This window comes from Schistocerca gregaria, chromosome 5 (assembly GCF_023897955.1).
Source record: "Schistocerca gregaria isolate iqSchGreg1 chromosome 5, iqSchGreg1.2, whole genome shotgun sequence".
Classification (NCBI taxonomy): Eukaryota; Metazoa; Arthropoda; class Insecta; order Orthoptera; family Acrididae; genus Schistocerca; species Schistocerca gregaria.
In genome coordinates, this window is record NC_064924.1 from 509,142,740 (window position 1) to 509,155,445 (window position 12,706).

The 12,706-nt window shown below is 46.6% G+C and overlaps 1 protein-coding gene across 2 annotated transcripts in view; it reads right to left on the reverse strand.

Moving 5' to 3' along the window:
• Positions 1-12,706, reverse strand: part of LOC126272578 (uncharacterized) — a 50,191-nt gene that overhangs the window by 17,970 nt on the left and 19,515 nt on the right. For both annotated transcript variants that reach the window (XM_049975503.1, XM_049975502.1), the window contains exon 3: positions 7,342-7,612. In XM_049975503.1, the coding sequence (XP_049831460.1) occupies positions 7,342-7,612 (271 nt within the window). The remainder of the gene's footprint in view (positions 1-7,341; positions 7,613-12,706) is intronic.

A 12,706-nucleotide genomic window follows, 5' to 3' on the forward strand; every position in this document is an offset into this window, starting at 1 on the left:
GGCGTATGGACGAAATGCAATGTCCCTTCCAGCCGTAGCGTAATGATAATTTGACCAGGGCAGCACGGATGTGGGTGATGGCGATAGGGGGAAAAATGGTTCAAATGGCTCTGAGCACTATGGGACTTAACATCTTAGGTCATAAGTCCCCTAGAACTTAGAACTACTTAACCCTAACTAACCTGAAGACATCACAAACATCCATGCCCGAGGCAGGATCCGAACCGCGACCGTAGCAGTCTGGCGGTTCCGGACTGCAGCGCCTAGAACCGCACGGCCACCGCGGCCGGCGCGATAGGGGAGTTCAGATCTTTCACCATGCAATTTACATCCTTTCTGCGAGCCGAAAAATAATTTCGGAGAACAAGATTTTACTACTATGACGAAGTTCATGCAGCGGGCCTCGACTGGCATCGTTACCAGGGCGTGGATTTCTATCGTCTGAATAACTGAACAAGTGATTAATCAGGGATGGTCCCGCCTCTTTCCAAGTACACAAATGATTGTTTTGCTCTAACACACAACAAGTTTCACTACAATTGTGGCAGCCTCAGTGGGTTTTATTTTTCTCAAACGTTTTCATACAGATTACATTGAGATTATGAAATTTGTCATATCGGATTTTGTTGTTATTTAAATTATATACACCCTTTGTCTGTTATTTTACATTGCGTATGTCACAGCCACAGGTCTAGCTTAGCATGCGATAATATCTGCAAACATGAGGCATGATAAGTTATTGTCTGCATTGAAGTTTTCCTTGTATCTACCAATTACAAATGGGTGCTCCCTGCCGCCGTTGGATAAGAAGCTGCAGCAGCAAGTCGTATACTCCTAGCTCAATCATTTGTTACATAGTTTAATTCTTAATTTCTTTGCGTGTTTTTGGTACTTGCATTGTTTAATTCATAAATTTCGGGCGTATTATAGTGCTTGAGAGTTGTAGCATCGCCTTTTTAGTACCTGAATAGTGTAAAATCGCGTAGTCTCCTTCCGCCGCCAAATAGTGTGTCAGCAATGCGCAAGTAGCAGCATTACTGCATTTACTAGGCACTCTTGTATTTTAATAACCGTTTAAATTATGTGTCGAATAGTTTGTGCTCTCTGTAGATTAATTCAGACGTTCCTTGCACAACAGATTTTAGCATGGATAGGGACTGCAACTGCTGTGTTCGGATGCAGGCTGAGTTGGCATCCCTTCGTCCCCAGCTTCAGGCAGTGTTGGCTTCGGTCACACAGCTTGAGGCTGTTGCCAATGGGCATCACTGTGGGGGTACGGATGGGGGTTTGTCGGGGACGGCCAGCTCGTCCCACGCATCCCCCGATCGGACTACGACTGTGGCTACCCGGGATACTGCCCACATTGAGGCTGATCCCTCACCTGTGGTAGAGTGGGAGGTCGTCTCGAGGTGTGGCAGGGGGCGAAAGACATTCCGGAGGGCTGAACGGAAGGCCTCTCCAGTTTGTCTGACGAACCGGTTTCAGGCTCTGTCTCCGGCTGATAATGATGTTCGGCCGGAGATGTATGCTTGTCCTGTTCCAGAGGCTGCCCCTCAGTCTGCAAGATCCGGGCAGTAGCAGAGGGTGGGCTTACTGGTAGTTGGGAGCTCCAATGTCAGGTGCGTAATGGGGCCCCTTAGGGATATGGCAGCAAGAGAGGGGAAGAAAACCAATGTGCAATCCGTGTGCATACCGGGGGCAGTCATTCCAGATGTGGAAAGGGTCCTTCCGGTTGCCATGAAGGGTACAGGGTGCACCCATCTGCAGGTGGTCGCTCATGGCTCTATGGCTTCCTGCGGCTATCTGATTTGGTGAAGACTGCCAGTCTCGCTAGCGGGATGAAAGTAGAGCTCACCATCTGCAGCATCGTCGACAGGACTGACTACGGACCTTTGGTACAGAGCGGAGTGGAGGGTCTGAATCAGAGGCTGAGACGGTTCTGCGACCGTGTGGGCTGCAGATTCCTCGACTTGCGAAATAGGGTCGTGGGGTTTCGGGTTCCGCTGGATAGGTCAGGAGTCCACTACACGCAGCAAGCGGCTACACGGGTAGCAGGGGCTGTGTGGCGTCGACTGGGCGGTTTTTTAGGTTAGATGGCCTCGGGCAAGTACAGAAAGGGCAACAGCTTCAAAGGGTGCGGGGCAAAGTCAGGACATGCGGGGACCAAGCAGCAATCGGTATTGTAATTGTAAACTGTCGAAGCTGCATTGGTAAAATGCCAGAACTTCAAGCGCTGATAGAAAGCACCGAAGCTGAAATCGTTATGGGTACAGAAAGCTGGCTGAAGCCAGAGATAAATTATGCCGAAATTTTTACAAAGGCACAGACGGTGTTTAGAAAGGATAGATTGCATGCAACCGGTGGTGGCGTGTTTGTCGCTGTTAGTAGTAGATTATCCTGTAGTGAAGTAGAAGTGGATAGTTCCTTCAAAATATTATGGGTGGAGGTTACGCTCAACAACCGAGCTAGGTTAATAATTGGCTCATTTTACCGACCTCCCGATTCAGCAGCATTAGTGACAGAACAGCTGCGAGAAAATTTTGAATACATTTCACATAAATTTTCTCAGCATATTATAGTCTTAGGTGGAGATTTCAATTTACCAGATATAGACTGGGATACTCAGATGTTTAGGACGGGTGGTAGGGACAGAGCATCGAGTGACATTATACTGAGTGTACTATCCGAAAATTACCTCGAGCAATCAAACAGAGAACTGACTCGTGGAGATAACATCTTGGACCTACTCATAACAAACAGACCCGAACTTCTCGATTCCGTAAGTGCAGAACAGGGAATCAGTGATCATAAGGCCGTTGCAGCATCCCTGAATATGGAAGTTAATAGGAATATTAAAAAAGGGAGGAAGGTTTATCTGTTTAGCAAGAGTAATATTTCAGACTACCTAACAGATCAAAACGAAAATTTCTGCTCCGACACTGACAATGTTGAGTGTTTACGGAAAAATTTAAGGCAATTGTAAAATGGAAAATGCGTTTTAGACCGTAGGTGCCGAGTAAAACTGTGAGGGACGGGAAAAACCCACCGTGGTTCAACAACAAAGTTAGGAAACTACTGCGGAAGCAAAGAGAGCTTCACTCCAAGTTTAAACGCAGCCAAAACCTCTCAGACAAACAGAACCTAAACGATGTCAAAGTTAGCGTAAGGAGGGCTATGCGTGTGCGTTCAGTGAATTCGAAAGTAAAATAATAAGGATCTGTGTGCTTTTTGTATACAGCCTCTGTATATCTTATGATCATTTATTTATGAAGCTATTTTGTCTTTACTGATTACATGTAATGTGCTATTTTTTTTGTCATTCTACGTTGAAATTTTTGTTATTGTCTATTGAATTATTACTAAATTTTTATGTGAAGTTAGTCACTCTTTGCACTTCATAATTTTGCTATGTTTCATTTATGCCCAGTCTAATACTCTAATTTGTTATTTGCCCCCCTTCTAACAGCGGTGTACCGCAAGTCTCTAGAAGAACGGAAGGTTCCAAACGATTGGAAAAAAAGCACAGGTAGTCCCAGTCTTCAAGAAGGGTCGTCGAGCATATGCGCAAAACTATAGGCCTATGTCTCTGACGTCGATCTGTTGTAGAATTTTGGAAAATGTTTTTTGGTCTCGTATCACGTCGTTTTTGGAAACCCAGAATCTACTCTGTAGGAATCAATATGGATTCCGGAAACAGCGATCGTGTGAGAGCCAGCTCACTTTATTTGTTCAGGAGACCCAGAAAATATTAGATACAAGGTCGCAGGTAGATGCTATTATCCTTGACTTCCGTAAGGCGTTCGATACAGTTCCGCACTGTCGCCTGATAAACAAAGTAAGAGCCTACGGAATATCAGACCAGCTGTGTCAGACCAGCTGTGTGGCTGGATTGAAGAGTTTTTAGCAAACTGAACACAGCATGTTGTTATCAATGGAGAGACGTCTACAGACGTTAAAGTAACCTCTTGTGTGCCACAGGGTAGTGTTGCGGGACCATTGCTTTTCACAATATATATAAATGTCCTAGTATATAGTGTCGGAAGTTCCATGCTGCTTTTCGCGGATGATGCTGTAGTATACAGTGAAGTTGCAGTATTAGACAATTGTAGCGAAATGCAGGAAGGTCTGGAGCTGATAGGCACTTGGTGTGGGGAGTGGCAGCTGACCCTTAACACAGACAAATGTAATGTATTGAGAATACATAGAACGAAGGATCCTTTATTGTATGGTTATATGATAGCGGAACAAATACTGGTTGCAGTTTTAGTTAACCATGGATTTTTCGTATTTTGACCGAGTTAACTCACCCTTTCTCCCGCTCATTTGTGAACTGCACAGTGAAATGTGTGTCCAACCCACAACAAGATAACAAGACGCAGTATTCGCAAATGAGTAAGAGAAAACGTGAGCAAGCTCTCTCAGAAAACGAGATTTAATCCATGAATAGCAAACGACTCCAAATAGTGCTCCTCGCAAAGGCTATACAAACATTTTTACCTGTGTCCAAGTACACAATCACATCAGAAACACGCATTGCACACAAATACTACCCAAGTACTCCAATGGTAACACCAAAACATAGTATATTACCACTAATTTTAATGGTTAGATATAAACAAAAATGCAATGCAGACAATATCCCGTCGTACCTCATATTAGCAGATGGCATCGTGTACTAAGTTAGACCTGTGGGTAAATTCGATTGGCGGCGCAGAATATACTCGTACAAAACGTAAAATAAGAAGTAAAGTATATATGTGATTTTGACTGACAAGTTTCTTTAAATGTTGTCGGCGTACTGGCTCTGAGGAGTCGGTCGGCTGGTGTGGATCAGCCAGGAAATCTCGGCGCGACTCAGTGAGCTGGGCCCGTTGGCGGTCTCTAAGCAGTGTCGGAGTGTGTGGCAGCCATTCCAATAGCTGCGGGTGGTGGTTAGTGTTTAACGTCCCGTCGACAACGAGGTCATTAGAGACGGAGTGCAAGCTCGGGTTAGGGAGGGATTTGGAAGAAAATCGGCCGTGCCCTTCCAAAGGAACCATCCTGGCATTTGCCTTAAACGGTTTAGGGAAATCACGGAAAACCTAAATCAGGATGGCCGGAGAGAGGATTGAACCGTCGTCCTTCCGAACGCGAGTCCAGTGTGCTAACCACTGCGCCACCTCGCTCGATATAGCTGCGGGATTCGCGGCTCACATCAAAGTTGAATGGTGATTTAATTACTGAAGCAAGACTGTTCACTTATGCCGTTGGTTTTCATGGTTGGCTGTTGGGGGTATTCCCGGGAACAACAGTGAGTGTTCGAGTTGGCGAAAGTTTGGCCACCATCTGGGTGAGTTTAACTTTATTTTGGTTATTTGAAGTCCAAGTGCACCAGTGGAATTTTCTGCCTTGTAGCCGTTAGCGTTCCGCTTACCTGCCGGGGCCGCTGACATAAAATTCAGACAGTGTCCTTTCCTCACCGTGTTGTCGCTGTTCAGCACGTGTCTGTAGTTTTGACAGCTTATGCATACTTGGTTGTGGGCGGCTATGCCTTTTACGTTTTGGCTTATAACTTCCTTGTGCACTGGTCGGGTGGAAAGCAAGTCGTCTCGTCGGTGGGTCCATTGACTTTCTCTTAGTTGGGACACCGACGGAACGGATATAGTTGGGCCGACTATCTCTTTGCTAAGCGACCCCCGTAAACTTCAGAGCGCCGCTGGCTGTACTAACTTTTCTTCTTGGTGTTTGTGTATTTTAATGGCTAATAGCCGATAGTTTCAATTTGTATGCTTTAGTTTGGTTTTAAATAATGGGCCTTCAGCCGCTTTTAAATTTAAATTTCTTACTCGTTAAATCTTAGATTGTTTGGGCCTTCAGCCTGTGTAAAATATTGTTTAAAAATAAATGTTTGGGCATTCTGCCTACTAAAAATTATTTTAGTTGTTTTAAGTAATTGGCCTTCAGCCGTTTTTAAATTAAGGTCCTTGCCTTGCAAACATCAGACTGTGTGGGGCCTTCAGCATAATTGAAGATAAGGCGTTCTGCGTTGTGTTTTTTTTTTTAATTTATTTTACCTGCAGTCTTCAATCATGGGCCTTCAGCCGTCTTTAAATTAAACTTGTTTGCCTTTCAAGTTTTAGGTTTGTTGGGCCTTCAGCCAAGTTATAGAACTTATGTGAGGCCTTCTGTCTTCTAAATATTCTGTTAATGGCTATCATCCGTTTTTAAAATTAACTGATTGTCCCTTAAGGCATAATACAGCGTGGCCTATTCAGCCGATAACTAAGTTCAAAAATATTTGCTGTATTGTTTGGACAATTTATATGTGTTTGAGTGTAACCGACAGCCCCCTTTTGGCCCCTTTCCAGAATTACCTGTTCTATCCTGAGGACTTAAGAAGGGCGTTTCAAGTGTAGCTGAGGCGGAATGAGGGGAACCAGCGCGCATTCGCTGAGGCAGATGGAAAACCGCCTAAAAACCATCCACAGACTGGCCGGCTCACCGGACCTCAACACAAATCCGCCAGGCGAATTTGTGCCGGGGACTAGGCGCTCCTTCCCGCTCCGCAAAGCCGTGCGTTCTTGGGCGGGCTTAGTATAGGTTACTTGGCCTGCTATAATAATGAGTAAGTTACTTTATGAACTGCCCTCGTAACTTTGTTCTTCACGGAAACATATCTACCAGCCGAGGACGCTACAGCTCTGATAACTAGCGTGTGTAATTACACAGCATGTACCGATCGATCGTGAAATAACAAGTTGAAATGAATGGAAAAAATGAACGTAATGAATTGAAAAGGTAATTAGTTATACGTACTTCAACAGGAAGGATGAAAGCTAAACAGAGTAAATCATAACTTAGTGCAGGGAGTATTATATCCGCCAGGATAGCAGCACGCGTTAAAGCGCCTCTCCCGGGAAGGGGACAGGCTGTTGTCTCTCGCTCGAATCCCCACGGAGGATTAACGATGAGGTTCGGGCCGTCGCCCAACCTGAATGTGGGTTTTAGGCGGTTTTCCACATATCGCTGGACTAATACCAAGCAACTATCCAAGCTCCGCCTCAGTTATACGATTCGTAAGCATTTAGAAAAACTGAAAGAGAACCCGGCCACCCCTCAAACTAAACACGCCAATCAGTTAGTAACACTGGCTACCCTGCACCGATTCGGGACAAAGGCACAAGAAAAATAGAGAAGATTTTATGAAGCACTATACGAGACTCCTGAGAGGCTAGAGGCTGGAAGAATGGCTGCCACATATGATTCCCCACGCTTTGATTGCTGCTTGCTGTTTCCTAATTCTGACGACATGAAAACACGGAGAACACAGAGATATGATGAAGTTTCGTACAGCAGACTCACCACGGCGTCCAGCAGCGATTCTATGAGTTCGCTGGGGTCGAAAGGTCTGGGATCGGCGGCGGCGGCGGCGCTCGCCGCCATGTCGCCGCTGGAGCCGCGCCTGGCTGGCTCCGTCGCCGATGACGTCACGTCGCGATACCTGTCGTCCGACTCGACGGGCTCCTTCCCCTCGTCCACAGCGTCCAAGGGAGCGGGGCACGCAGCCTCCGGCGTCGGGCAGTCGTCAGAAAGGCCGTCCCCGCTCTCAGGTTTTGCCTTTGTAGTAACCTTTCTGTAAAAATGCATTTAACACACCACGGAGTTACTTACGAGCCCACGTATTATGAAATACCACAACTTCGTTTGTTTCCCAGAAATATATTACTACCAGTGAGCCTATTTACACCGAGTGAGCAGCGGCAAGGACTGTCTTGTTATCGGTCGACAGGTGGTGGAAAACATATGAAATCTATTCGCATTTGCGAATACGGACACCCGACGCAGTGAAAATTTGAGCCGGACTGAGACTCGAACCCTGAGTTCTCGCTTTACGTGAGTGCTCACCTTAACCGCTCTGACTTGCAGATTGTGACGCATGAACGACCACATATAGAAGTTTGGAGTCTGGGAGTGAGTAGCGCACCGATGCGCAAAGCGGTAAAATGAATGTCGTGTGACTTCGGTCTCCCGACGGGTCACGTGCAAGCCTTTTGATTTGACGCCACATCGGCGACTTGCGCGTGGAAATCTGCGACCCTGCCGGGAATCGAACCCGGGCCCTTAGGATTGACATTCTGTCGCGCTGACCATTCTGCTATCGGGGGCGGTGAAGGCAGCCGTTCGCGTAAAGCGGGAAATCCGCGTTCGAGTCCCGACGCGGCACAAATTTTCATTGTCATCGTTCCACTTAGCAACGGTATGGTATGCTGGTATGTATGGTTTCGATAGTTCCTTGTAAGCCTCTCGCACCGTGAAAAACCGTCGCCTGTTGTGAAGTGGCGGTTCACCAGTCTCAATACAGGGGCTAGGTATTTGGCTACTCCTTCAATGCACACCGCGTCCAAGATCTTTAAATAAGGTGGTCGTGCAGATACATACGTTGTGTACCCATAATCAAGCCGAGATCGCACAAATAATCTGCAAACCGGAGCAGACAAGTCCCGTCTGCTCTCCATGAATTGTGGTTAAGAGATTTTACAATGTGGAATACTTTCAGTGATCTTCTTTTCACGTTCCCAAGGCGTGATAGCCATGTAAGAGTCGAGTCAAATATGAGGCCAAGAAACCCCACCGTACCTTTAAAATTAGGGGCAATAGTCATCATCTGCAAGTCTGAACTGTAGCGATTAAAAAGGACGCACTCAGACTTCCCGGTTGAAAATTTAAAACACCTCTTCTCAGCCCATTCATCCTACCGATGAAGAGCTACTTGCAACTAATGAGTTGTTGTTGTAAATCTAGAAGAGGAACAAAAGACAAAGGGGACGTCAACAAACAAGACAACACCATACGGGTCATTCAATAACAGACGTGATGCTATTAAGAGCTATGACAAAGACAGTCATACTTACATACAGTCTTGAGGCTGCTCAGAGCGGTCAAAGAGGACGTCACCACCTCGACACCTAACACAGCAGCGTTAAAAGAAGGACCATGTAAAGATGGGAAGGCATCTTCGAAAACTCCATTAGGGAGATGCCTGAGGGTAATTTGTCGCTATGTAATATCGTACGCCATCTCTATGTCAAAAGATATACCCAAGGGATTATATCAGCGGAGGAAAAACTGCTGTATCGAAGTTTCAAGAAGGGTCAGGCCATCAAAGGTGGAGGCATACCTCTTGAACACACATTGAAAGCGATTAAATGAGGTGTCTGGATTCTAAGATCGAGATAAGGCGGCGGTTGACCATATGCCCCAAGGTCTTTCCCTCACAACTAGCATGGGCAGCACCACGATACTTCCCACATTTTGAAAGTGGAATTAAAATAGGATCTCGCCACGAGTTGTGAAAGTGACCTGACACCCAAATGATGTTAAAAAGGGCTAGGAGGCAGTCTTTGCTACGCACTGTGAGACATTGTAACATACTAAACATATGTTATTGTGAACAGGTGATGGGTCACGAGCAGCAGAATCCAGCTCCCACATGGCGAAGGGACAGTTGTATTCTTCATCACTGTGGAACTGGTATCCCAGCTGCCCCTCACAGCAGCCATTCTGTAGCCTCTGAACACTGATTGGCAGTGGTGGTAACTGTGGCAAAATAGGCTGTCTTAATGTGGACAATGTCTCACAGGTTGCCCTGGAGAGCTCCATTCGCCATTGCAGCAACCGAAATCCTTCTGATGGCCTCCCGTACAACTGTACTTTAAGTGAAATGTTTTTGTGGTCGAGAACTGTTGCTACGATCTCTTCATGCTACCCCTAAGGGTTCGGAGACTCTTCATCGGTCCCCAAAATGTCGAGAGGTTTTCTCCAGTTTGCCGGAACTCGAATCTATGCAGAGCCATCAGCGTCGACCTGATTGCAGTGTGGCATTTATCGCTCCATCAACACACAAGTTGCCTTTTCAGATGGCCTGAATACTGCAGAATGGATCCTTTAGCGGCATGGTGGATTGTTCGGGTAACGTGATCCATTCATATCTGGATGCTGTCACGACGTTTCAAACATAGTAAGTTAGCCATAAAGCATCCAGTCTGCGCTAAGAGGCATCTGTCGTGGCGGATGTTTTCGATCACCATTTTATCTGTCTGGTATGTTTATCCAGATTAGAAAGTAGTCACTTGAGTGCAAATCATCGACCATTTCCCGTTGAGCGGTGTGTGCGAGGACTGGGGAGCATAACATGAGATCGATGGCAATGAACGACCCTGTAACACTGCTGAAGAGGGAGTTCCAAGCAACGTTCAGCAAACATGCATGTGAGGCTCTCAATTACGCTACCCCTGAGGCAGTTGGCTGCAGAGACTCAAAGCACATTATGTGTATTAAAATGGCCACACAGGAAGAAGGAGTGCGGGAGCTGAGTAACGTGCTCACGGAGAGCCTCTTCGTCTAGCAGCTCATGTGGGGGCATGTCAAGTGAACATATCGCGAACTGATAATGCACATGTAATAGTACAGCGACTGGTTGCAGGCTGGTTGAGAGGGAGAGAAGTGAGGAGTGGCAAGCTCTGTTGACGAAAATAACCACTCCTCCTTTATGTCTCTCTTCCCTAACGTTGTCCATCTTGTGGAGGAAGTAGCCACATAGCTTTGGGGCGCCAGAGAATTTATAAGGAGTCCGTTGAAGACAGAGAGGCGTTGATCTGAGTAAATATACGTAATTTCTCCGTTTGTGGACTGAAACCATAGACGTTTCCTGTAGTACGGAAGTGAATAGGTTTTCCGCTGTCTTTACCCTTGTCTCTTCTTTGAATTGAGGAGATTGCATCAGACCAGGGGGTGGGGGGGGGGTGGGGGGGAGGGGAGGCGATGGGCTTAGGTACTCGTTAATTCCCTCTGCCAGGCGTCGTCGTCCATACCATCGAAAGTACAGTCTTGATCCATCCATCAGATAGGATGAATGTCGCATGGTATGGTGATTTCGGACGTGGAACATGTGTCTTGATGGCACTCCTCCCCAGCTTGGATTTTGGGGACGATGGCAAGGCCGTTTCAACAGAAACAGTTTGCTTGGTCTCGTGTACAATCCGTCTTGAGGGTCTGTTATCCTTTACTACACTACGCCATGTACCCATCACTGGAGATACAGGCTTACAGCTGACAGCTACATTTACATATGCAGGTGTAGGCGCCCTGATCAACTGTCAAGGTCTATGTGCCAATGCTAGTTTTCTGCACAGGCAGCGTAAAGGCTGATGCGGACGACTGCTCGAAAGTGGGTGACTGTGAAGCCTTAAAGGTCTTTTTCACGTAGGAGTAGAAGAGGCTTTGTAACACTTTAATTTCTTGGATTTTCCTCTCTTTTGCAAAGACAGGGCATTCGTTGCTCCAAACGGGATGGGCTTGGGAGCAATTGACACACATGTGTGGGGCAGTATCTTGAACGCCAGCTTCGTGGGCGATTGAGCAGCATCTTCCTCTTTTAGCCTGACGGTTGCAACCCTTGGTGATATGGCCAAAGGGTTGACACTTAAAGCAGCTCATTGGTTAAAGTATAAATGGTCTAACTTTAAGGCGGAGAAAGCCGGCTACAATGTGAAAGAAGCCGGCTTCTGGAGTTCATCATTAACCCCCTACATTACATTCTGTACTTCAGTAACCCACGCATTCGCCAATTTTTGTTGCAGTGCTTTGGCATCCATATCCATAATGTCCAAGCTCGTCACCAGCTCCTTTATGACAATTGACCCCATTGTTGAGCTCACTGCTGATAGGGTATTCTCCCAGTAATTTAGCATTCTGTAATTTGTTTATTTGGTTACCCTGCAGTGTTCCGATCCGAAATGCGCCTCTTTATGGATCTAAGGTGCCCTGTAAGTCCCTCTACAGTTTTATGGGTGGGAAGAGTTGAAACCAGCTGGCTATTTCTTTCTGAGCCAAACTGATGGTTCCTGACGCACTGTACACTTGTCCCAGTTCCCAGGAGGTGCGCTAACTGCTGCTGCCCTAGACGTAGTTGTACACAGTAATCGATATTCCCGAAATACTTAGTGCAACGGCTATGGTGTGAGCCATCTCAACAGCGTGCAGACTTGCTGAGAGCACAACCCCTTCAATACCGACGAGAGTGGTCTGGAAATTCACGGTTTCTGTCCTGGTAATCCTCGCCTGTCGGACGGGCTACGCCATTCAACCACGAGGTCTGCCCCCTTGAGACACTGCGACTACATGAGCTGGCCTCTCAGAGCAAAATTTGCTGCAGTTTGCTGAGATAGCGTCAGCAGATTTCGAGGTCGCATTTTACTCCGCCGCTGGCCTGGGCTCCGACACAGAGGAGAATAGGCGGCTGTAAACTTCAATGAATAAACCCCTGTTCCGGTAACATTGTACCATTAGCGCGCAGCGCGCGGATAGCCTTCTCCGATGCACATCATGCACTGTCATCACAACAAGAGTTGAGGTACAAATGTAGGCCCTTACAATACCAAACAGAAGCACTATATTACCTTACTATCAAAAGTGATGAAGCTTTCTTGTAGACAAAGACGTGGGCGTAACATTGCAGAGCGATATGAAGTGGGACATTCATGTAATGGCAATTGTGGGGAAGGCGGATAGTCGTCTTCGGTTCATTGGTAGAATTTTGGGAAAATGTGGTTCATCAGTAAAGGAGACCGCTTATAAAACACTAATACGACCTATTCTTGAGTACTGCTCAAGCGTTTGGGATTCCTACCAGATCTGATTGAGGGAAGACATAGAAGTAATTCAGAGC